At 37.0% G+C, this 24,335-nt stretch overlaps 1 protein-coding gene across 1 annotated transcript in view; it reads right to left on the bottom strand.

Moving 5' to 3' along the window:
* LOC310891384 (adhesion G-protein coupled receptor V1-like) overlaps positions 1-19,985 on the bottom strand; it is a gene marked incomplete at its 5' end in the record, with an annotated part of 65,483 nt that extends 45,498 nt beyond the window's left edge. Inside the window, 9 exons of the mRNA XM_083853658.1 lie at positions 575-738; positions 1,353-1,533; positions 3,383-3,568; positions 3,657-3,783; positions 12,794-13,017; positions 13,497-13,673; positions 16,777-17,106; positions 17,905-18,175; positions 19,381-19,985. Coding sequence (XP_083709784.1) covers positions 575-738; positions 1,353-1,533; positions 3,383-3,568; positions 3,657-3,783; positions 12,794-13,017; positions 13,497-13,673; positions 16,777-17,106; positions 17,905-18,175; positions 19,381-19,985 — 2,265 coding nt within the window. The remainder of the gene's footprint in view (positions 1-574; positions 739-1,352; positions 1,534-3,382; positions 3,569-3,656; positions 3,784-12,793; positions 13,018-13,496; positions 13,674-16,776; positions 17,107-17,904; positions 18,176-19,380) is intronic.
* Positions 19,986-24,335: the final 4,350 nt, after the last annotated feature.

Below are 24,335 nucleotides of genomic sequence, written 5' to 3'. Positions count from 1 at the left end.
AGGGGGATTAATAAGCCAGAGATTTCTGAGTGTTGTTTTTATTTGTCAGTCCTTATGTGTCTCAAGAGGGATGATAATTCATACAGTTATACAGAAATTATCATCCATCTACAGTTTTTGTAAGTAAGTCCCTTCCTCTTTATCTTGCACAGATGACCCAAAAGTTACCTTCCAGTTTTATGTTTCTGATACATGTAGTTTTTTTTACAGCTTTATTTATTTATCATTAGGTGTAATCTTTCTTATATTACTTCAAATTTATCAGCATATAGGATTAGGATTGAAATTAGGATTCCAGTTATCAAGATACGAGTTTCAGTCAAACTTTCCTATAACTTTACCACAGTACAATTACTCTCAGCTTCTACCTTTTTTGTTTAGAGGTATGCACAGCTTCTGAAATTTCTCTATGATTTGCAGACATTATCTCAGTTCTACCCAAGTATTTTGATATTTCCTACAAGTTATTAGGCTCTTGAGAAACACACATTCCTTTTTTCTCCTTATACTCTAATGTTTTAGTACTTACTCTTTGTCCCATATTCTCACCCCAAAACACTGTAAAAGTGTTTACCTCATCTGGCAGTGAGTAAATGGTGATATTTTTTGAAAACTCCAGATTATCAAATAAAATAGTCCCTTGCTCTGGATAGACGTCATTGGTACATGCTGGATCAACAACCCAAGACACACTAACATTTCCATAGTTTCCTTGATTTCTTACAACTCTGTAAACAGCTAAAAAACATAAACAGAGTCAGTGTGCATATTCAGAGCAACAGAAATCAAAAAGGAACATCTGAAACATCTGAAACTGAGAAAAAGGAAATACAATAATAACCAATTTCACTTCTTATGAAACCAGTAACATGTTGGAGTGCTACAGAAAAGGACACACAAAGACAGATTACTAAAGCAGTGCAAACTGCTTTAATTTCACATGTTAATTCTTGCCTGTAAAAGTAATTGATAACTGAATAGATCAATTAAAATCACCCATAGGAAGATTTAACTCTATGTTTCTCTTATATAACACCCCATTCTTCATTCTCCACCAACAGAGCTACTACCTCCACGTTGCACTTTGCACATACATCAGTACTCCATCCCTCCTGTCTGGAAAATTCTCTAGCAATCCTTTTTACTCAGTTAATCCCTCTGTTTTTCCACACCCATACTTCTCCACTTCACTCTCCGCTGCTCATCTTGCTTGGCATTGTACCAATCTGTAAAGTCCTGAGTGGAGATTTTAGTAAGAAGTCTCCTAGACTTCTGTTATCCTAGAACAGGGAAAATAAGACTTGCAGAAGCAGACAGCAGATAAAGAAGTAACTCTAATAAAAAGGAATTACCGGTATGGATGACTTCTCCTTTGCTTTCACTTATTGTTACTGTTAGTTCGTAAGGTAGAAACTGAATGATACCATGCGGATCATCATTCTTCAAAATGGTTATATTGACCATTGTGGCATTCCCCAACTTGCCTGGCATTTCACTGTAGCCACTAAGTACCACAGAATATAGCTCATCCAGCTAGAAGAGGGAAACTCAGTCAGAACAAAAATACATATTCAACATCCACATCAAAAACAAAATGGTCTATAGTCCACAGTCCCCCATCAGGCAGAAAGGGATACAAACTTAAAATGAAATCACACACATTCTACATGCAATAAACGTTTGTATAATGCTATCAAATAAAGGAAATTGTTAGAACTTTCTATCTCTAAAAGCATCAGTTTCTCCAAAAGTCTATTATTATTATAAGCAAGGACTTATTTTGTGTACTTAATTTAGAATCGCATAATTTCACAAGTAATGTTTGTAACACACTCTGAAATGTAAATTTTCTTTCCTCCAAGACTTCTTAAGATTCCTGGCTTTGTAACAGGTAAAGCAAAGATTTTTAAACCATGGACAGCATGCTAATTTAGAAAGAATTGATCAACTGGCTTTATTAATCTAATGGGACATGGTACTTTCAAAAAAGTATCAGAGAACATTAGAAAAAAATATTGCATTTATCTATCTAGAAAACAGCATTACTCTACACTGGGGAGAACTCAGTGAAACTGGCTGGTGGTTAGCAGTAAAGAAACACACATGAACTGGTTCTTCACATACAATTCAATTAAACAATGGTGTTCAGTACTACAGAATGTCATGGATGCTAAAACCTTACCTGCGTTCAAAGCGTAACTGCTTCAATTAACAGAAAGAAAATCTGAAGGCACCCAAAGATACCATCCATTACTCCAGACATCCTTGGACTGCCCACCATTGGAGGCTGGGATGGCATTCTGGAGGAAAGTGATTATATATGTCCTGCTCATGTATGTGGCTTTTGGCCACTCTTGGAGATAGAAGAGTATAAAAGGACCTCCTTATTTTTTAGTCCTGACACTACAATTCGTATGTTTTTGCCTGAGCATTTCAGCAGGATGACTTACCTAGTCTAATAATACTGCTGTAAGCAGGGAAATACTTTTATCTCAGCCTGCTGATGAACTAGTAAAAACTGGGAATGGAACTATTAAATAACCCGCTGTTTTAGTGCCTAAGTTTTACTAGATTAACTTATGTTCCTGGCTTCTGTAGTGGAGTTCAGACTTCTTATGTCTCCTTTCTTTGGAGTATGTAGGGAAAAGAAACCTGAATTTCTACAGCAGCCTATGCAATTGAAGTTGGAGTTGCTGTGATCCCCTGATTTCCTCATCATATGGTCCTCCATCCCTCCTTCAATCCATGACTGATGACCACCTGGCCCTACAAAAAGATTATTAACCTTCCTAAAACCTTTATGTTTTGTAAAGCTGGCTTTCTGACATCTTACTCCTAGATCAGCTCATTAGCAGGATCAGACAAACACAACTAACTGCTTATGCAAAATACAGCATAGGAATGTGCATGTAAAGGCAGCAAAAAATGCTGAATCACAGCAGCTAAAATTTATGTTAACATAAATGTGGTAAAATCAAACCCTTGCAAACTTCCTGATGGAATCCAGGATGGCTGATGCACAGGAAAGGGAACAAGCTACAGAAAAGCAGAAAGCAAAGAGAAAAGCAACAGACACATGCCTCAAATTGTGCAGATTTCTGGGATTACAAAACAATAGAGATATCAGAGAAATGAATATTCAGGCAAGACTGACAAGACCTGATTTGTATTGATATAAAGTGCTTTCATATGGTGCTTGACTATCTTATAGGCCTTTCAGTCACTCCTCCTCTATCTATTTCTCACACTTAAGAAAAAGAAAGCCTTCAAATGTTACAGAAAAATTGCTGGTATTTACAGGTGAAACCATCTATATTTTAGTAAGTGACAAACAAATATGTATGTGAATGCAATTTAAAGAGAGAAAAATATTAATTCTTACCTCTGGAATCCCATCCATCCTTGTCAGTAGAGTAATTATGATCTCTCTTTCACCAGGCTTAAACTCCAGAATTCCTGTGCTTCCATAAAACTCATTATTATCTCTTGGTTCTACAGTGTAGCGCAGAAACTGTCTGATGAGGCTTCCTCTAGTGCGAACAATCTGCAGCTCAACAGACTCCCCTTCCTGCAAAAAAATAAAATTAATCTTTTTCTAGCACTCTGTTAGAACTAAGTCGTCTGTAATGTTTAAGTGACGTTACTCGGATAGCTACCTTGATGCTGTAGGGACCTCTGGAAGAGGAAGAAAATTCGAACACTCCTCCAGGATCATCGTTTTCCAAAATTGTAATTTCACAAGTAGTAAACCCGTATTTCAGTATCTGATTTTCCACACTGACCCTGAGAAAGGAAGGTAAGAGGTTTTTTTCAAGTTGCAACTCTGTTTAGCAAATCCATACAGAGGAGATCAGGATATTGACAAATTTTATGAATAAATTATGAAAGCCAACAGTTACCTACAAGGATTAAAACAAGTTAAGAATGATACAACATCAGAATGTTTTATCCATTCGTAAAAAATAAATAAATAAATAAATAAAATAAATAATTGCCTCTGAAGTAACTTTTTGTTTGTTTGTTTCTGATTAGCTTTTTATAGCTAGTAACTCTGTTGTTTGTTTGTCTGTTTTTGATAACACATGCACACAACACACAGGAAAAGAAACAGAATAGTGCCAGGAAAAAAAAAAAAAAAAAGTTAGTTAAATTCAGAACTACTTTGTACTTGGATCAAGGTATAAAGGAAATTCCAAAATCACCTATGCTGAGATTACACTGAAAAGCATAAATTTCCATTATTGCTTTGTTTGTCAAAGTTTACTACTGACATAAAGAGGCAGAAATTTGACCCTCGATACCATGGATTTCATCCTCAGCTCTGTGTTAGCCTGCCTTCTGTAGATGTGGAGACTACCTGTAGGATCCCTGTCTGACTCTACAAAATGTTGGACCTGCTCTCAGTAGCTCAGACTCATTCCCCTTTCTCATTACTCCTTTAAAGCACATGCTGAATGGTGCAAGAATGAAGTACGTTGACCAAATACGCATACTTCAGATTCCTCTCAGTAAAGGATTTCTCTCTCTGGGCTTCTCCTACACCATCTTGATCGTACTCTGTGACAGGAATGGGCAGTATCTGATAACAGTAATGAACCTTGCATATTACTTGCTTGCCTTTCCTCAGAAGCAGTAATTTTCATCATTTTAAATTTCTTATATTAAAAATTCCAGAGAAGCACTATTGCAGGATGCATCAAGAATACACCTTCAGATTGATGGTCTGCATATGATTTATTACATGTAGTTTTAGGTACTTAGATTCCTTTGCATCTTTCACGTTTCCTGTCAGTATTGTATTTTTCAATGAAATCGTGGTCCTGCATACTGTACATATTTTTGTGCTTTCACTGTGCTACAACCTAGACTTTATCAAACACTATTTCATGAAGAAATGTGATCTATTATATCCAGTTTTTGAAATCAGGCCCAGAACTGTGTCCAGAAGCACGTTTTAAGTAACTGGAACCTACACACACAAAAACAACTTAGCATTGTTGTAGCACAGTCTACAGGACAGGGTACAGGATGCAAAATAGGTAATACCTATTTAATAGAGTAACGTGCTCATGTTTGTTACATGTTTAAAAAAAAAAAAAGTCGGTAGAAAAAATAACCTGTGTTATATAAATTATATGCATGTTAGTCTAAATCAAGATAACTTTCCTTGTCTTTGACTAGAGAAAATTACTCTGTAACTCTAATCAGTTCAGCCATTTAGTTGGGGCAAACTGTATTTGTAGCAGTTTAAAACAATTAATTCATTATTCCATGAAACACTCAAATATCAAACACTGAGCCATGCATTCATAACTTTCATCATTCACAGATCCTACATAAAGAAATGCCTTCAAGCAAGAACCCCATGCCATCAAACGAAACACCAAAGGGGAAGCATGCGTTGTCTGAAGAGATGCAGAGACGTGATTCTTGGGGGGGAAAGAAATGATAAAGACAGTTTCTGTCCAAACCAACCACTTCTAAAACAAAGCATTGATTCACTGAGGACAGAAAACAGTTCACCGCACTTACCCAAAGAACACGACAAACCTTTCTGTCTCTACCCTGTCAACACAGAGGAAAAAAAAAAAAAAAAAAGAGGATGTAGAAAGTAATGAAAGTGCCACTTACTAAAATTTCAATACTACCCATCTTATAAAAGAACAAAAAACTAACAAAAGGGACAAAAAAAAAAAAAGAAAAAGAAAAAAAAGAAGGCTTTCTTTTTACTTTCCAAAAGTTTATAATGTTCTTTTTATGGGAACCCTGCTTGCTTGGCATTTTCCTGTTGACAAAGGCCAGCAAGTGGGCAGTTCCCACTTAGGAGGAGTGACCCCATGACCAATTCAGCATGTCAAGAGCCACTCAAGGTGTTCCCTACCAAGCCCTCCTCAAAGAGCTTGATTACTGACTGCGTGATCACAACTGCAGCAGCCATCCACGATTATAACCCTTTATTAGGGAAATACATCTACGTGCCTCTGTGATATGGTGTTTCATCAGTCTGACAAAGTAATGATAAAAACAGATAAGCACAGAAAGAGTACTGATGGGTACACAAGGAAAAGTAATTAGGCACAAAATCACAGCAAACCTCATTTACAACAATTTTTTAGTTAATCAGATTACCAAAGTAGTATATATACATGTATAACATAAATACAAATATAAGAAAGAGAAGCAGAAGGAGAAAAAGGGGAAAAAGAGGGGACAAGGAAATAAAGGGACAAAAAAAAAAAAAGAAAAAGGGGAAAGGAAAAGGTATTTGCTAATCAAAAGGTTAAAAAATTAAATCAAGTTTCAACCAAGCATTTATAACAAAACTGCCACATGAAGTCAGTCAAAAGGGCAGCATTATTCTGCAATAGTAATCATGTATTTTGGCTTTCTTAATCAAAAATACATTAAATACAAAAACTGTATCGTCTATCAAAGCACCAAAAACAGATTAAAACAGTGTTTGTAAGGTGATAATTGGGCTCCACTAATCTCAAAAATAATTTAAATTTGGAATTCAATACAGACAAGAGTTCACTCTAAATTCTGAGAAGTAAATACATTCACAGACGTTCTTTCGAATAGGAAGTCTGAATTAATTGAAATTTGTTATTGATATTCACTGAAGCTAGGTATATATTGAGACATTCTCCCTTCCCTCAGAAACATGCAAAAGCATTCAAAAAACAGCAAAATATTAACACAATGAAAAGATCAAGGAGAAGATTCCAGAGTTGGTAATGCTAAAATTTAATTATAGCGCTAAGCTGTTAGTAAAATAATTTACAACAGAAAATAAAAATGAATCACTATATCAAGTGAGCTTTTGATATGTATTAAACCTAGACAGCTTTCAGGTCAGGAAGCAACCAGTAAAATTCAGTCCATCAACTGGTAAAAAAGAACATTGTTCAGGTGGTTTCTCCATACAAACCCCATCTTGAACACCTGGATCCTTTTATTTATTTACTTATTTGTTTGTTTGTTTGTTTATTTATTTATTATCTGGTCATTTTTTTTCTCTGGCTGATATCATGAGTGGTCAGACCGCTATCACTGCCCTGGCACAGTAATGTTAGTTACTTCTCCAAAAAGTCATAAAACATCCTATGCAGAAACTTAATAGAAGCAGCTAGGTTTAGGTTTCCAGCTCCAAGATGCTGTTAAGCAAACAATGAATGAACGAAGCTGTGGCTGCCCCATCCCTGGAGGTATTCAAGACCAGGTTGGATGAGGCTGTGGCCAACCTGATCTAGTAGGTGCCATCCCTGCCCATGGCAGAGGGGTTGGAAGTGGATGATCTTTAAGGTCCCTTCCAACCTGAGCCATTCTGTGATTCGAAGAATGGTGCACTCAGTAGTATTCTTTATATCTATACTCTAAGGCATATACATGTAACTTTTCATAACATAGAATGCATATCCCTAACAAGAAATTTTTAAAAAATAGTATTGAAAAAAAAAAGAAGAATTAAGAGAACAAAGATAAATTAGGAAAGTACATTTTAAATTTAAATCCAAAATGTTTGTTGTAAAGTATTCTCACAGGTTTACTTTTTTCTAGGAATAATAAAAAAAAAAAATCCCAATTCTATTGTTTTGAACAATTACATTGTAATGCAATTATCATACTCACATCCTGCAAACTTTTATCCTTTTAATCCAAATGCTTGCTTTTCGGTTCAGTGTACTCTTCATGTGCTAAACCTAAGTCCATACAGGGCTAAACCAGGCAAGGTGAAGCGTTCAGCAAATAGCTGCATAATACTTCCAGCAGCCAGCTCAGATCGACCCGGAGGAGCTACGGGGCTGGACACAGGGTCCGTGCCACCAGAGAGCTGCCAGGACACCAGCCCCATCCCCTGCCACGTGCACTTCCAACCTCGAAGAACAGAGGGGCGTTCATATACCACCCTTACACCACGGAGGAGATGCTCCCAGACTGCCTGACACTACACGGGTCCAGTTCAGTCCCGTTTCACTCCTCGTGGTATGTGAAACCAGCTCTTTAGGTGTTCCTCTGACAGCAGTATGGAAACAGGACAAAGAGGGCTATTCAGAAGCAGCAATAAAAGTTAAAACAGCTGCTTTGACATGGTGGCTTAACCGTGGCCAGCAGCTCCTCCAGCTAGTGAAAAGAACTCTTGACCAGGAATAAGGTGATACCAATCACTGGGAAAGCCACTTCCCTGTTTTTATCCTCAGCTTATTTTTTCCTGTAAAATGGCTATGTATGGACATGAAGTTTCATATCGTCACAGACAGTAAACCCTGGCAATGCTTATGATGCTGCCAAAAGAAATACAACCTCAAAGTGTGTAAAGCATTTCTTATACAACAAGACTAATGTGAAATGACTGATCATTAGGGAAATTCTTTCAGTAAAAAAAATCATAATTATTATGTAGCAAGAACTACAGATGAATTAGGACAACTGACAGGAGCTTCAAAATGTTTCTTACACTTTTTTAAACATGCAGTACAAGAAAATAGGAGAAATTAGAGTTTTGACTAAGTTTAAGGTACCATGAGAATTTCAATGTTAAGAACTAACTAGAACCACAAAATAATTAAATAAATAAATGAAAAATAGCTTTGAAGTTAATAACTTTTGACAAAATCTGGAATTTCTGCAGAACCTGAGTGTTCTGAAAGACACATGAGAAACTTAATTTCCACTGTGAATCTACATGGCTGTCATTATTAAACCACACTTCTCTAAAAGACTTTCTTTTCTATCAGGGTATCTCAAAAAGGGGGAAGTGAAATTGCTTGTGGAACATTACTCAATTTGCTTGCATTCAGTGTTCACCCCCTCTTCAATTTTTTCAGGATTATCTACTGATTTAATTAGAGGCAGGCTCTAGCTCTAAAGAACTGCATTAAAGTAGGATTTGCCACATTAGACTTTCCATAGTGCCTCTCATCAGAGGAAACACCTTCTCTCCAGGTTTAATCCATCATTTATTTGATTTTTGAGGCTATTTTAATTTTTCTGAGTCATAGCAGGAGAGATATGTTGTTATTTTGAGAAGTAATGAAAACAAGCAGTAGGTGTCCAGCGCACTCATTTCAACATTCTACTATTTTCAAATGACTTTTTCCCCGTTAAAACGCAGTCTGATCAAACCCTTGAGGCATCCCTGGAGGTTTTCAAGGCCAGGTTGGACTAGGCTGTGGGCCGACCTGATCTAATGGGTGGCATCCCTGCCCATGGCACTGGGGTTGGAAACTGATGATCTTTAAGGTCCCTTCCAACCCAAGCTATTCTGTGATTCTATGAAAATTTACATAAGTAAGATAGATATGGTTTTGAAACAGACACTAACCAAAGGGAATTACCAAGTAAGGAGAAAATCCTAGCTCCATTAAGCAGTATGGCAGTGAGTAACCCACAACACATAAACCCTTAAGCCCTGTCCATCAACACTACACAGTGATTTAAATGGCCCTCCTATGCTTTTCTAACTTTTTGACATGTAGCAACCTCTAAAACCCAAAAATGTTTAAAAACTGCCAGATATTTCACAGTGAAATAGTCAAGTCTGTATTTTACATTTGTAATTTTCAAAAAATTACTTCATAACTCATAGGTCTAATCATTTTCCACATAAACTGATGACAGAATGTCAGCCTATGGAAATCTGTATCCCATCACAGAAATCACTAGAACAATAAAAATCTTCAAATAACGTTGCTTCAGTTTATTATATATAGTAAATGAGATTTATGTCGTAACATATGCATATGGATCTGTTCTGGCATCCTAACTTCCATGAGTTAAGACTCAAAAAATGCTGGAGCATAAGGACTGCCTAAACAGTTGTCTGTTTGTTGATTATCACTTCCACAAAATAAAAGTGATTTATCCCCAGATCCCAAAGTCTCCAAGTTCTCAGTCTCACCACCACTCACTCATGAGCACAAACACAGGCCACGTCCCCAGCCCACATACCCTGCAGGTTCTGGCCCTCTGGTTGTGCCAGGTGCCAAACTGATAGCTGTCTGCACCTTAACTGGGGGGCTGATAACTGCCAGTGAGAGATTACGTTGTGTAGAAGGAAAAAACAGCAATCAGATTTAAAAAAAACTGATTTCTGTTTGTGCTTACCAGGTAAAATGAACAGCCCTAGTATGCATATATGCTCTCACAAAGCACACACACAATTTCCATGGCCTGTTCCACCTACATTCATCAAGAAGACCAAGGTCTTTCCTTTCTCACATAGATTTCACTACAGACATCTGGTTTTATTTATGCTTGGTCTCAATTCAGGCCTATTCAGATAGGGCAGGCATTCAACCTGAATCTGCTCCTAAAAAAAGAAAATATAGAGAAGCTTCAGCAGATACAAGACTCTCTTGCTCCTTCATTACTCATCATTACTCATCTGTGTTCTTTGGAATCATATTTTTCATGTTATACATTTTCCTCCAGTTTGTGGACAAAATTCAGAGCTAGTTTTAATATCTGTGGTCTAAGTATAGAGAGCATAAAGCAAGAAAGGATAACATTGTTTTTAATGGCTTGGAAAAAATATAGTTATGGATGCACTTAAAGCTTATTTAAAATTGAACTGCCTTGACAATACCACTAAGCCGTAAATAATACATCCTTGTTAGAACTAATTATTTTGATTATTTTACCCGTGCTATTAATAATTGCAATACATTGAATGCTTATGAACATATGTCTATGTCTGTAGTTTCATTAAAGTTCTTACATGCTTTCTTTTCTCGCTGACTTATGCTACAATTTACGGAACAGTACAAGCACATCTACAGCACAGTGCATCTTTGTTTTCATGCTCATTCACTACTGCTGTGAGGTGCTGGCTGCCAGCCTCGGAAACTGAAATCTTCTATTTGTCCACAAAATACCAACCAGGCTGAAAGCAATAGCACGGGCGTACACGTAACCCTGCCAGTATCCTTCAACCCTAATTTGAAGAGTCATGTCTAGTACTGAAAGGATGATCTCTGCAGTCATTTCATTCTTGGCTTCTGCTAATTAGTTGAAGTGAGGGATGCTACCAAGGTCTAGAGAAAAGTTCAGATTCTATCTCCTCCTTGCTTACTTCTTTTTCCAGGACAGACCACCTGTTCCTCGGTTCACTCTCTGACCCTGCCAAGTGTGGGAAAGCTGCTTACTGTTGGCACACTTTTCACCATCCACTTCATGATCAACAGAGCCTACGGCTTGCACCATACACAGCAAAAGCAGAACACTGGTTGTATTTGTTCAGCTGCCAGTTCAATCCCTGTTGCAGCCACCATTTTCAAGGTATAGCCTACAGTTGTAACTCAGGATAAATGGCAGAAAACTGTACTTTCACACACGTGAATCAAAAAAGTTACCCTTTCATGCTGCTTACTTCTATCTACTTACTTGTTTACCTCAATACCACTCTGCATTCTTGGCCACCTTACACTCAAAACTTGAACCATCATTTCTAATCCTAGTTTCCCCCTTTGTGCCAGAGACTCTAAAAAAATTCCTTGAGACAAACCAGTTTCTCCCACAGAAAGAAAGCGGAGAACTGCTTGCAATAGTCTCTGTTTTTATTCTGAAAAGGATTGCCTTTTTAATGTAATGAGTAGCCAAGGTAGAATAAAATAACTAGTTCTGAACTACATGCATTAACCAGCCACCTTTTAATCAAGCAAGCCAATCCCGCAAAGGAATAACATCTTCCCTGTGTGCCATAAAGATGTTCGAAAACCATGTTTTCTGAAATGGGATCTTCTAGTGATCAACAACAGCGTGAGGAGCTTCTTGCCTATTGTTTGCTAATGTGGAATCACTGTGGATATCTGTTGTGGATATCTAAGAGCTAGCCTACGCTTCCTGTACAGAATAAAAATACTTCTTCTGCATAAGGTAAGGACTATGTAAGTAGTAGATGTTCAGTGTGGAAGCTGGTGCTGGCAGACCACTGTAGTATGTTTTCAGTAAAAGTGGAAAATGTACCTTAGACAAATAGGAGGTAATACAAGAGCACGTGTGGTGGTATTTCTGTATTTACTTATGTAACTGAGCTGTGGGAAGCAGGACAGACGATATAGCCAAGACACTCTTGTTAGTAACTCAAAGAGGGAAAAGACTCCTGATTATAAACTAATTTAAGTTTTCTGAACAGTGTTCACATGCAGATAATAGTATCACCTGAGGGCCCTTACAGCCTGTTATCCTAAAATCCTCCACTAGATGAGAAGGGAGACCAGAACACTGTGCTTCAGAAACCCCACTGCATTCTCATTAGCAGAAGACTGCAATAATAGTCACACTGGGATATTCTGGGGGCTATGAGCTGACAGAAGTATCTAATTATCAAGGAATATTGAACATGCAGATCAAACAAATAAACTGCAAGTCTAATTCTACAGTGACACCCAAGTTATAAATGTTTTTTCTGACAGAAAAAGTTCTGCATTGCTTTTTAGTTCTCACTTTAGTTTTTCCCATTATCTTACTAAATATTATTTTTCCGAAAAAAAAAAAGTGTTAAAACCAAGAGCTATAAAAAAGATCAAAACTGAAAGAACTTTCTAAATAGCATACAGAATTTTCATGAAAATATAAACAGTTAAGTCATTAGATAATAAATGCAAAATGGTTTCTTACATTGATCTCCAGTCAAAGAACCCATACACAGTCTGAAACAAGGGCCCACTATTTCTTCAGACACATATCAACACAATGCAAGCAATACCATGTAATTAACACTGTGCTAATCTGTTATGCATAAATTGAGTACTGCAGCTGATACATATGAATAGAGAATAGGGTACAATACCTGTCCAAAGTTAATAACACAGTTTCGTTCATTTCAGGTACATCATCAGCTTTAATGGTGATGTTAATTGTGGTATCACTTTGTCCAGATAAGAAAACCACGGAGCCGTTAAAAGGACTTATATCATCCTGTGTTACCGCCTTTTGATTGGGACCAGAGGGTTTCAAACTCCAGAACACAGTTGCTTGACCATCAGTCCCATCTCGATGCAATGCAATGGAAACCTGTGAAACACATTAATTTGTTGTGACTTGCAAAAGTAGATGCAAAACCGATTACTCCCTTGCAAATTACTATTTGAATAAATAATAATAAAAACAAAAGTTTGGCCAGTTCTAATTTGAGAATGGGAAATGATCTATCTTATTCAGGATTTGTCTCAGTCCTACTTTACATGACTATGCTCGCAATTGGTGAGAGAGACTAACTGCAGTATCTTTTGCTCTGTGTGAGCATCAAGGGCTAACTGGTTTTAGATACTTACACAGAAAGCAAAGACCAATCTCAGTTCTCTGGAAATCAGTAACAGATTATTTCAGAGCATTTTTTTTTTTTTTAAAGAAGAGAATATTTAGGATAAGACAGAACTTACAGGAAGGCTTTTCCTCACATTAATTGTCAAATGCTACACTGAATACAGCAAACTCCACCTTCTCCAAATAAGTTTTCCATAGCAAAAGACAATATAAAAAGGCTTACTTACCAGCGTAGCAGGGGAATCTTCTGGTTCAGAAAGAATAATCGGTAGATTGCTAATAAAGCCTATTTCTCCATTTGCAATATCTGGAGTAATCCTCAAAGAAATATTTCGAATTTCGCCTAATCTAGGACTCACAGATGGGACTAGAGGAATTCTATTCACCAGTTCAACTCCTTCCAGCTGTAGGAAAAAGTAAAAGAAAAGTGAGAAATAAGAAGCCTCAGCACCAAGTCAGAACAGTTCTGACATTTCAGAGTAATTTTCATATAAAGGAAGTATACATCTCCAGAGCAAATTCTTCCTACTGATAGCACTGCTGTTATAAAAATTTGTAAGTAGACATGTCAAAGAAATTAAGTGGATATTGTTGAGCTGTCAGCAGAATGGTACACCTCCCAGACAAATCATGTTAGTGTATGTAATTAAACACAGATCAAGCCAGAGAGAGAGACTCTGTTCCAGATCAGCTGATACATTACTAGAGCTATTAACAACAGTCATTGATGAGCAGCATAGGCAATTGTCTAACATCATTTTTTGTGGCTTGCATTGATAAAAATCTAGGGAAATCACTGAAGTCATAATAATTTACAGCCCTTGATCAAACAGCCAAATAATAATCCACTTTTCTTTCCTCTCCACAAAATTTTAAGGAATTCTCTATCTAAGAACTACCAGAGCCACATTAAGAATTTAAATTCAGTACAGTATTTCAAAACTGTATTTTACTTGTCACTGCATTTCTGATAGATTATAGATACTAAGAGGAAATAGATTTTTTTTCATCCTTTTCTTTAAAAGGGAAGCATCACTCGCTAAGCCCAGCACCAGTAGTGACACACCAAGGAAAGCAGAACTTGCCTGTTTAATTATTTCCTTTAAATATTATTTATTCCATGTGATTCTGTCTACATGCATCATTACAATAAATGTTTCCATAACAGATTTGCATATATTTCTGTGAACATTTCACTGGGGCATAAACTCCCACTGACATTTTTTCTTGGAGTTATCAGGTGTTATCATAGAGTAAAGCTTTATTTTTTGGGGATAAAATAGTGGCCTTTCTTAAATTCATATAGTAATCATGGTTCACCATTTCAAAAGATGATTTTTAAAGTCTTACAGTTCTTGAAACCAAACTCTATAAATATGTGGGCTGTATCATATTTTGTTCCACAACTGCTTGAGTAACACCCAGAAATATGCATGAACATTTATCTGATGATAGATGGAAATGTTTTACAAATACTGTATTTAGTAACTGATTCTCAACCATTCCAACTTGTTATCAAAAGTCTGAAGAACAGATGATGGCACTGTTTGTTTCTCCTCTTTTCTGAGCTTTCTCCTAGCATAGGCCCCGATTCTGCAATTAACAGGATGAAAGTGCACCATTGTGCGGTTATTAGCTCAGTAAACTTTCTGAAATACTACACAGCCAAAACAATTTGCTCTATTTAAAGTGTATGCTGTATTTGGATCCTGTATGGTACCTTTGGAATAAAGTAATAATCAATAAAGAACAGAGATTTTACTCTTTCTGCAATGTTTCCTTTAGTACCTTTTAAAGGAAACCAGTACAAAGAGAAAAAAATATATAGTTATTTGAACAATAACAATTAGTTTATGAGCTTAATTTTCAGAGTTAATCTTCCTAGCTATACCAAAAACCGCATCTCTGATTACAGCACGTTATTTAATTGAAGGTGTCACTAAGGAATATATCTCACATTAACATTATCTCCTGTACCTTTATTCATCCTACAGTTTCATTTGCTTCTCTGCTGATTCCTGAGTCAATTCTTTATTTTGCCTAAGTACAACTCATTCTAAACATGTTCACTGAGATTATCATTTATTCACGATGCAGAAGGATTGTCACAGTGATAAATAGTGGTGTTTTCCTTCTCTATGAGTTTCTAAATTAATTATTTGAGCTGGAAAGCTCCTCTGATTTAATTTCTTCAAACAAAGATTTTATTTATAGTTCATGGAGAAAGTACAGAAAAAAAAAAAAACAGATTGGAATCTACAGTTTGAAAATCCAGGCAAAGTGCTTGGAATGACTGAACATTCTGAAATATTTATCAGATGTGTGTCTTGACTACAGTCAAAGGACAAAAAAAAAAAAAAAAAAAAAAACCATTGAATACATGGAATTAGACATTTAAGAATTTTGTGGATCTCTCAAACCTCTTGCAATCATAAAACATACTAACGTGTTCTAGTATTTCAGAAGGCAATTCCTAACCTAACTGTGAATGCCATAAATAAATAAATAAATAAAATTGCATATTAGATAAACAATATAATTCTGGCAAAACTTTTTGTTCTCATTATTCCTCCTGTAAGAGAATGTAGGGAGAAGGATGTGGAGGGAGGAAATCTTTCAAAGGTCTTAGAAGTGATTACAACGTCTTTGGTAGACTATAAGGAAAATATAAAACCTGGCAAATTTGAAATTCATGGATATAACATCAACACCTTCAACGATGATAAAAGTTATCTTTTACAAATTGAGATAGAAAAAAAAAAGGAAAGAAAAAAGTGAAGAAAACTATACAGGGAAAAAAAAAAGTAAGTTCTCCTAACAAATTTATATATAAATGCAATATAATATACATATAATATATAATGTATATTTGACCCTTTTTAATTTAGAATAGTTCAGCTGGAAGAGCAAAGATCACAGTATCACAGAATTGTAGGGGTTGGAAGGGACCTGGTCAGGCTGGAGAGTTGGGCAGGAAGAAACCAGATGAGGTTTAACAAGAGCAAGTGTAGAGTCCTGCATTTGGGAAGGAACAACCGCAAGTATCAGTACAGGCTGGGGGATGACCTGCTGGAGAAGGACCTGTATCAAGCCCAAGATACATTTACTTGCATGTCATTTCTGAAATTTTTCCTGCTTCAGTAATTTAATTTTAAGAACCTTATTTTTTTCACGTTCCAAGTCAGAGGCCAAGCAGAAACATGCTTCAAGGGGCAAGCAACAGACAACGCTGATCTCATTTTGATAAATTCCATGATTAGTACCTGAATCCTCTTTAGTTTTAAAATTTGTTTAATTACTAATGATTAGGGATAGAAAACTTTATAGCATAGTTATGAAAGATGTCTTTTTAAATAAGAAAATCTTTGCTTCAGAGCTAAGCACTTTTTTTTTTTTTACAGGAATGGTCATTTAAATTACAGTCAAGGGGAAGGATCAATTATTGAATCATATTCCTCATATTAAATAAGCTAAAAAACAAAAACAAAAAAAAAACAGCTGAGATACCTGTATGAGGAAATGAGCACCATTTTGAAGAAATGCATCTTTTCTTATTGGTATACTCAAAGTATGATGTGTTTTTCCTTCTGGAAACAGGAGGATGCTGTTTCTAGACATATTTAGAATGCCATCTTTTGCTCTCTCAGGATCCAGAGCTCCAGCTGGAATATACAGTGCAGTATAAACTAACTGCACATTTCCAACTGTTCCTTTCTCCCTTACAAAACTCAAGGATAAAAAGCGTCCTGTTGGATTACTTTCAATCTTCTGATTCTCCAAAGGATAAAACTTTATTACGCCATAAACATCATCGCTGTCCTGAATGTAAAACAAAAGCTGCAAAACAGAAAACAGCATCACTTACTCAATGCTACAATTAATATACACCACAGTTTTCACGTTTTCATGAAAGTATGTCCTGACTGTCATCATACATTTTTATCGTTAGTGAATTGGCACTCAAGAAAGAAATCAGATTGACAGCCCCAAAGTGTTGCTTGTGCACAAGCAGCACACCACTGATAGCAGCAACTTTCCTGCTATGCCTCATCTATGTCAGAATGAGCTTTGAATAACTGATTTTTGGTTCAGCAGCCAAAGTGAATAATTTGAATATATTTCAGACTGTGAAAAAATCATTTAATTCACCAAATTCATTCCAATCATATGTTCAAAAAGCAAAGTAGGGACCTGAGTCACAGAATTGTCAGTAATGCTAATTACCCCTTATTTAAAAGTTCAGAGGTTAGTCTTAATCACTAAGCCATCCTCTTGAAGCTGTTACTCTGTGTAAAACATTCCAGTACCTACAGCAAATAAGCAAGTGAAAATAAATGCTCAACCTTCTCTTAGCAAGCAACCAATCAAGATAGCAGTTATGCAATGATATTTATGATGGGAATATTCTAAGCTAAATGCTACTGCATTAAATAGGTCTGGCCTTATAAAATATGTTAAGCCAAAGACTTTGGATGTGGCTCTTTATACTGAGAATACATCAGCTTGCTTCACTTAAACTCAAGCACAACTACTTCAATTTAGCCAATCCACCAAAACTGGTGGATCCTAATCCTAATCCTACTCCCTAATTATTATCTATCACCTCCTCAAAACAAGTTCTGAAATCAAACTTACCTCAGATGGTTCGCTGACTTCTGCGCCTCCCTGTATTGTATGAGCTAAGAGCTTCAGAAGATAGGGCTCTGCTTCTTCTGGTATGTTATCATCAATAATGGTCAGTGAAAGTGTGACCAGCATCTGTCCTTGATCAAAATGTATCTCCCCGGTCTCTGGAACAAGGTCTGCAGTCACAGGTGACAGATCACTGCTATTTCGAGTTATGACCCAGGTCACAGAAACATTTCCATGTGTTCCACCATTTCTTACGATCGTGATCCCTTCAAACCTGTGGTTTTGAATGAAAATAAAAATCTGTAACATGCAATTATAATTAATATCGGTTTACTTAGCTATCTGTTCCCTGGCAGATTTATACTGACTTCAGTGGAATCGATATTAACTGCTGCTACTGACATTTGAGTCAGGACTTAAAATTTGTGAAATCATACCACAGAAGTAGACTTTTCTCAGGTTGCTTATTCATGAGATAATATACATAAAGACATGAGTAATATATCTAAAGACATTAGTTAAAATTTATTTTGTTTACAGTAAGAAAGATACTGAGAAGAGGAAAGTTGGCATGTTTATATTTTTTCTCAGGAAAGATGTTAAATTTCAGAAAACTTTTTCTCAACTAAATTTCTACACTGTTTTATGGACTATATCAAAATACAATTGTCAGGCATGAGTGTTTAAATAATGATTTTATTTAAAATAAAGTGACTCAACTATTTGCCTATGCACTGAAATATAATTTATCAATATTTGTGATTATGGAAATGTCACGTTTCCTGTATCTGTGTATAAGAAAGAAAAAAAAAAAAAGTGAATATTGAAGTGCTGGGCTCTACATACTAGAAATTGTTCATAAAATCATAGGTTGATACATTACCTCTTTCTCTGGGGATGAACCACCATCACTAGCTAGCAGTGGACATTTTTACTAAAACTGGCAATATTGTATAGATATTAGTTCTGCTTGTAAAGATTTGTGTGGAGATTTGTTTTTAATTTATCTGTAAAATTACATGTATTTAACTTTTTTGGAAGTCTATGGGTATTCAGTACTTCACAGAAGACACTCACCACCATTTTTTAACCAGAGACTGACTTTAAATACAGTATAGACAAAGATTTACTGGGAAAGGAAGCCTGAAATATATTTTCCACTTGTATGAATGGGTGTGTGGCCGCATCACAACTTCACTGATCCATCTTTTAGATTAAGGGTTTTTCAGTATTTTGATAATGTCATTAAATATTTACAGTTCTCATATATAGTTCATAAATATTAAAATACTTCTGCATAATTAGACATTTTCTCCCTTGAAAATTCTATATCGTTTATAATAATTACACAGTAGGTGATTTCTATATTAATTTTTCACTACTGATTTTATAATTACTGTCAGTGAAATCCTAAGGATGCTTTACAGTGCCAAACAAATCCCTTAACATGACGAGATACTGTTTGAAGATCTGTAGTACCTTGAAATTTGGTCTTCATCAATGATAACAGTTTGAGTAAACAGGATACTGTTGATTGAAAGCACTCCATAGGGTTTATCATTTGGTTGGATGGTGACGTGAACAACAGATGGATTAACCAAAACAGCATCTCCCTGTAACGTGTCCTTAAGGAGCATAATTTGGAAGGTCTCAGCAATTTCTGGTATGGCATCATCAAGGATCTTGAATTTCATATATACTTCATGAACTAGAGGTGTGAAGACAATAGTTGTATTTGGCTGAAGATCTAGGAAGTCTAAATTGAGCTGCGCATGTGCTGTTGAATTCCCAGTTATGATGGTGTAACTGACGGAGACTTCACATTCATCAGGTCCAATTAATTTTCCACTGTCATCCTTACCACGAATCACTTGAATTGTGAGCATTTCGACTTCCTCAGGCACCATGTAAGTGCTCTGAGCAAATCGCACAGGGCTGTCATTTTTCTTAATATTAATCTGAACAGAATTCCTTGTGGTGTTGATTTCAGCCCCTCCCTCCACACTCCTGAGATGAACAACAAACAATTCATCATTTTCAGGTATCTGGAAAAATAATAGTAGCAACAGGGTGTAAGTCCCATTTCAAATATATGCAGAACACTTACTTAGAAATATGTTATGTATATTTAGCAATAAAGGGAAATAATACAAACATTACAACCCTTTTCACATTAAAATAAACAGGCAAAAAGAAACTCGCTTGCAACTTTGAAAATCCCTTCTCAAAATTGAATGTTTCCATTTTCTAAGACATACTTCTATGCTATGGAAATATGAAAAAGTGGGAAAAGACAAAAAAAAAAAAAGGGCAAACAAAAACTAGGCAAGAATCAGATGAAGCTCTCTCTTTCCAACTAGAGAGTGTGAGGAGATCCAAACTCAACTTGTGGAAGTTGCTCTGCTTGGACACAAGTGTTCCTGACAGTTATTTAGTCTGACATCTTTATTTGCTGATGTTAACACCATTTTACATCTATGCATGCCTGAAAGAACAGAGGAACAACATATGAACACAACCTACCTTGGCCCTTTTGTTCCTATTCAACGGGAAAAAGAACAGTTCCTACTTTCAGACAGACTCACATTCCCAGCACAGCTTCAGTCACAGCTCTGAGAATGTGCTTGCTGATGCTTATCTATTAATTAGACTTTGGCATTTCTACATGTGGTTTGTTTAGAACTGCACTTTAGTTTTAGCTCTTTAGTCTCTAATAACTGATGCAGCAGACAAAAAAGAAGGGTTTATAAGCCTTGAATTGGCCGAGCCGCTTTCCATCATTTATCGGCAGTCCTGGCTATCGGGGGAGGTCCCGGTTGACTGGCGGCTAGCCAATGTGACGCCTATCTATAAAAAGGGCCGCAGGGCAGACCCGGGGAACTATAGGCCTGTCAGTTTGACCTCAGTGCCGGGGAAGCTCATGGAGCAGATTATCTTGAGGGTCATCACGCGGCACTTGCAGGGCAAGCAGGCGATCAGGCCCAGTCAGCATGGGTTTATGAAAGGCAGGTCCTGCTTGACGAACCTGATCTCCTTCTATGACCAAGTGACGCGCTTGGTGGATGAGGGAAAGGCTGTGGACGTGGTCTACCTTGACCTCAGTAAGGCTTTTGACACCGTTCCCCACAACATTCTCCTCAAGAAACTGGCTGCTCGGGGCTTGGACTGGCGTACGCTTCGCTGGGTTAGAAACTGGCTGGATGGCCGGGCCCAGAGAGTTGTGGTGAATGGAGTCAAATCTGGCTGGAGGCCGGTCACTAGTGGAGTCCCCCAGGGCTCGGTACTGGGGCCGGTCCTCTTTAATATCTTTATTGATGATCTGGATGAGGGCGTCCAGTGCACCCTCAGTAAGTTTGCAGATGACACCAAGCTAAGTGCGTGTGTCGATCTGCTCGAGGGCAGGAAGGCTCTGCAGGAGGATCTGCATAGGCTGGAGCGATGGGCTGAGGTCAACTGCATGAAGTTCAACAAGGCCAAGTGCCGGGTCCTGCACCTGGGCTGCAACAACCCCAAGCAGAGCTACAGGCTGGGAGATGAGTGGCTGGAAAGCTGCCTGGCCGAGAAGGACCTGGGAGTATTGGTGGATAGTCGGCTGAATATGAGCCAGCAGTGTGCCCAGGTGGCCAAGAAGGCCAACGGCATCCTGGCCTGTATAAGAAGCAGCGTGGCCAGCAGGTCGAGGGAAGTGATTGTGCCCCTGTACTCGGCTCTGGTGAGGCCGCACCTCGAGTACTGTGTTCAGTTTTGGGCCCCTCGCTACAGGAAGGACATGGACGTGCTCGAGCGAGTCCAGAGAAGGGCGACCAAGCTGGTGAGGGGTCTGGAGAACAAGTCTTACGAGGAGCGGCTGAGGGAGCTGGGCTTGTTCAGCCTGGAGAAGAGGAGGCTCAGGGGCGACCTCATCGCTCTCTACAGTTACCTGAAAGGAGGCTGTAGAGAGGTGGGGGTTGGTCTATTCTCCCACGTGCCTGGTGACAGGACGAGGGGGAATGGGCTAAAGTTGCGACAGGGGAGTTTTAGGTTGGATGTTAGGAAGTACTTCTTTACCGAAAGGGTTATTAAGCATTGGAACGGGCTGCCCAGGGAGGTGGTGGAGTCACCATCCCTGGAGGTCTTTAAAAGACGTTTAGATGTAGAGCTTGGGGATATGGTTTAGTGGAGTACTTAGTGTTAGGTCGGAGGTTGGACTCGATGATCTTGAGGTCTCTTCCAACCTAGAAAAATCTGTGAATCTGTGAATTGCAGAATTTAATATTTTTTACTTTATATTATTACATTTTATTCCCCAGTCTTGATAGGCTAAGTCTGTTTAACTGGAAAATATCATTATTTTATTAATACAGAGAGATTAGAAGGAAATATTTAAATATTACATAAGATCCTCACATCTCATTCTTGTTGTGGACTCTCAGAAAAAACAGTATTATTTGCTTCTGAGATAAATTCCACAACAAAATTGCTTATGTGTTACTAATGGCATTGCTTTGTTATAGGGCTGATGAATCCTTTCCATGTAGTTCTGTTTACTGAGCAAAAAAAGTTCAGAATTCCTTGTGGTCCAATATTTCTTCTCTTTTTACACATTTGTTAATTGGCCACCCTTAGATCCTGTTTCAGGGCACAAAGGGTATGCACGCCGCTGTCTTTGTAGCTGAGGCCAATTTTGTCCCTTGTTTGACTTGTGGCACTTAAACTTGCATAATATTATTGACTGATGCAGGTTGTTTGTTTTTTTTTCCAGCGTGAGATTTGCAAGCTCTCTGTCACCTCTCTCCTACACTACTATTTCCTATTTTATCTTATTAAAATTGATGTTAACTTACGCTTGTTTTAGTTCACTAGTTCATATACTGTCTTGCAGTACAAAAATACGCATTTGACAGTCAGAACGTACATGCCATTTTAGTTGCAGATAAAATCTTAGTATCCTACATAAATAAGGCATTGTGGAGCTTTCAATTACATCATGATTGACCAATAAATACATGAGTCAAACTTCGAATATAATAGTATAAATGATTTCCAGTGCTGCCTTGCCTCTTTAATTTTCTCTTAAAGTTGCAATTATACTTAAAAAGGAAACCTGCACAGGAAAAGTACTATAAATGCAGAGCTGTGGAAATCAGAACTGCAGTCCCCTACCTTCTGTAAGGCTGCACAATTCAGAAAAATACTTGTTTCATTGATTTCCCTAACTCAGATCCTAAAAGCTCAAATTAAGTTCTGACAGTAGTGTTACTGGATTCTTGTGAACTCTATCATCATCATCATCAATAAAGGTTTTTGTGCAAAATTCATCTTTCACATACACTTGTGAAAGACTTTCAAAGAGTGGAAAGACGTTGACTAGACACACCAAATACAGATCAAACTTTTAGAAACAGAAGTTTGAGAGCATTTCTCAGAATAAAAATAAATAAAATCACATCCTCCCAAGAGAAAAGACCCTAATAATTTATTTCTGTGTGTAAGTCACTGAAATATTACATTGAATTGGAAAGAGATGTTTCTACACTTCAGCACCCCAGGTTGGCACAGCCTCTTAACACTAGAGTATCAGTAGAAATGTGGAAGGACATTTTTTATAACTAAGAGTAAAAAGGAAACAAGCTGCTTTACAGTTCTGTGCTCACTTCTGAGACACACACCTTTCACCATTATTGTTTTCTTATGAATTTCTTACTAAGTTGTTTTGCATCATATATACTTATTTTGATGTCTCAGTTTTCCCTCTTAAGCTTATTATAAAGGAAAAGAAAAACACAAAAGAAAAGTGCAGGTAAGAAAAAAGGAAAATCACAAGTTGCAAATTAGAAGAATGTTTTGTTTACTCTGAGATAAAAAGAAAGCCTCACAATCTATGAGTTATGTTGTGGTTTTTTTTTGTTTTGGTTTGGTTTTTTTGTGTGTGTGTTGTTTTTTTTTTTCAATTGGCCAATCTGAAAACAGAAAAATGTTAATTATCACCTAGTATTCATGCTTTCCACAAGACTGCATGTTTGTTTCAGGAATCTCATCTATTTTTAGGATTTTTTCAAATATGTTTCTACCCTGAAACATATTTGAAAAAAAAAAACCACAAACAAACAACGACAAAAAATATTTTTGAATCTGCCTTTTCCCTGTGAATCTTCAATGTGTAATATTCTTTCTTTAGTGACAAAGATAACATGTCTGCTCAGCCAGGATATGCACATAAACTAAAACTATTCACTGATGAGAATTAAAGAGGGAGCTTGGAAAGAGTAAAAATAATAGACCAGAGAGCCAAAATTTAACATCACTTCATCAAATAGAACTGCTTTTTTTAATACTAATACAACCTCTGTATTATTGCAAATATCATCTGCTGGAGTAACAACAGCATCTTATCCCAGAGGGTGTTATAAAATGCATATATTATGACAATGTTCCCTCAGCTTGTCAGTCAAGTA

The sequence above is a fragment of the Anser anser genome, assembly GCF_964211835.1.
Source record: "Anser anser genome assembly, contig: HAP1_SCAFFOLD_196, whole genome shotgun sequence".
Classification (NCBI taxonomy): domain Eukaryota; kingdom Metazoa; phylum Chordata; class Aves; order Anseriformes; family Anatidae; genus Anser; species Anser anser.
The sequence above is the reverse complement of the archived record's forward strand: the minus strand, read 5'-3'. Positions and strand labels throughout refer to the sequence as shown.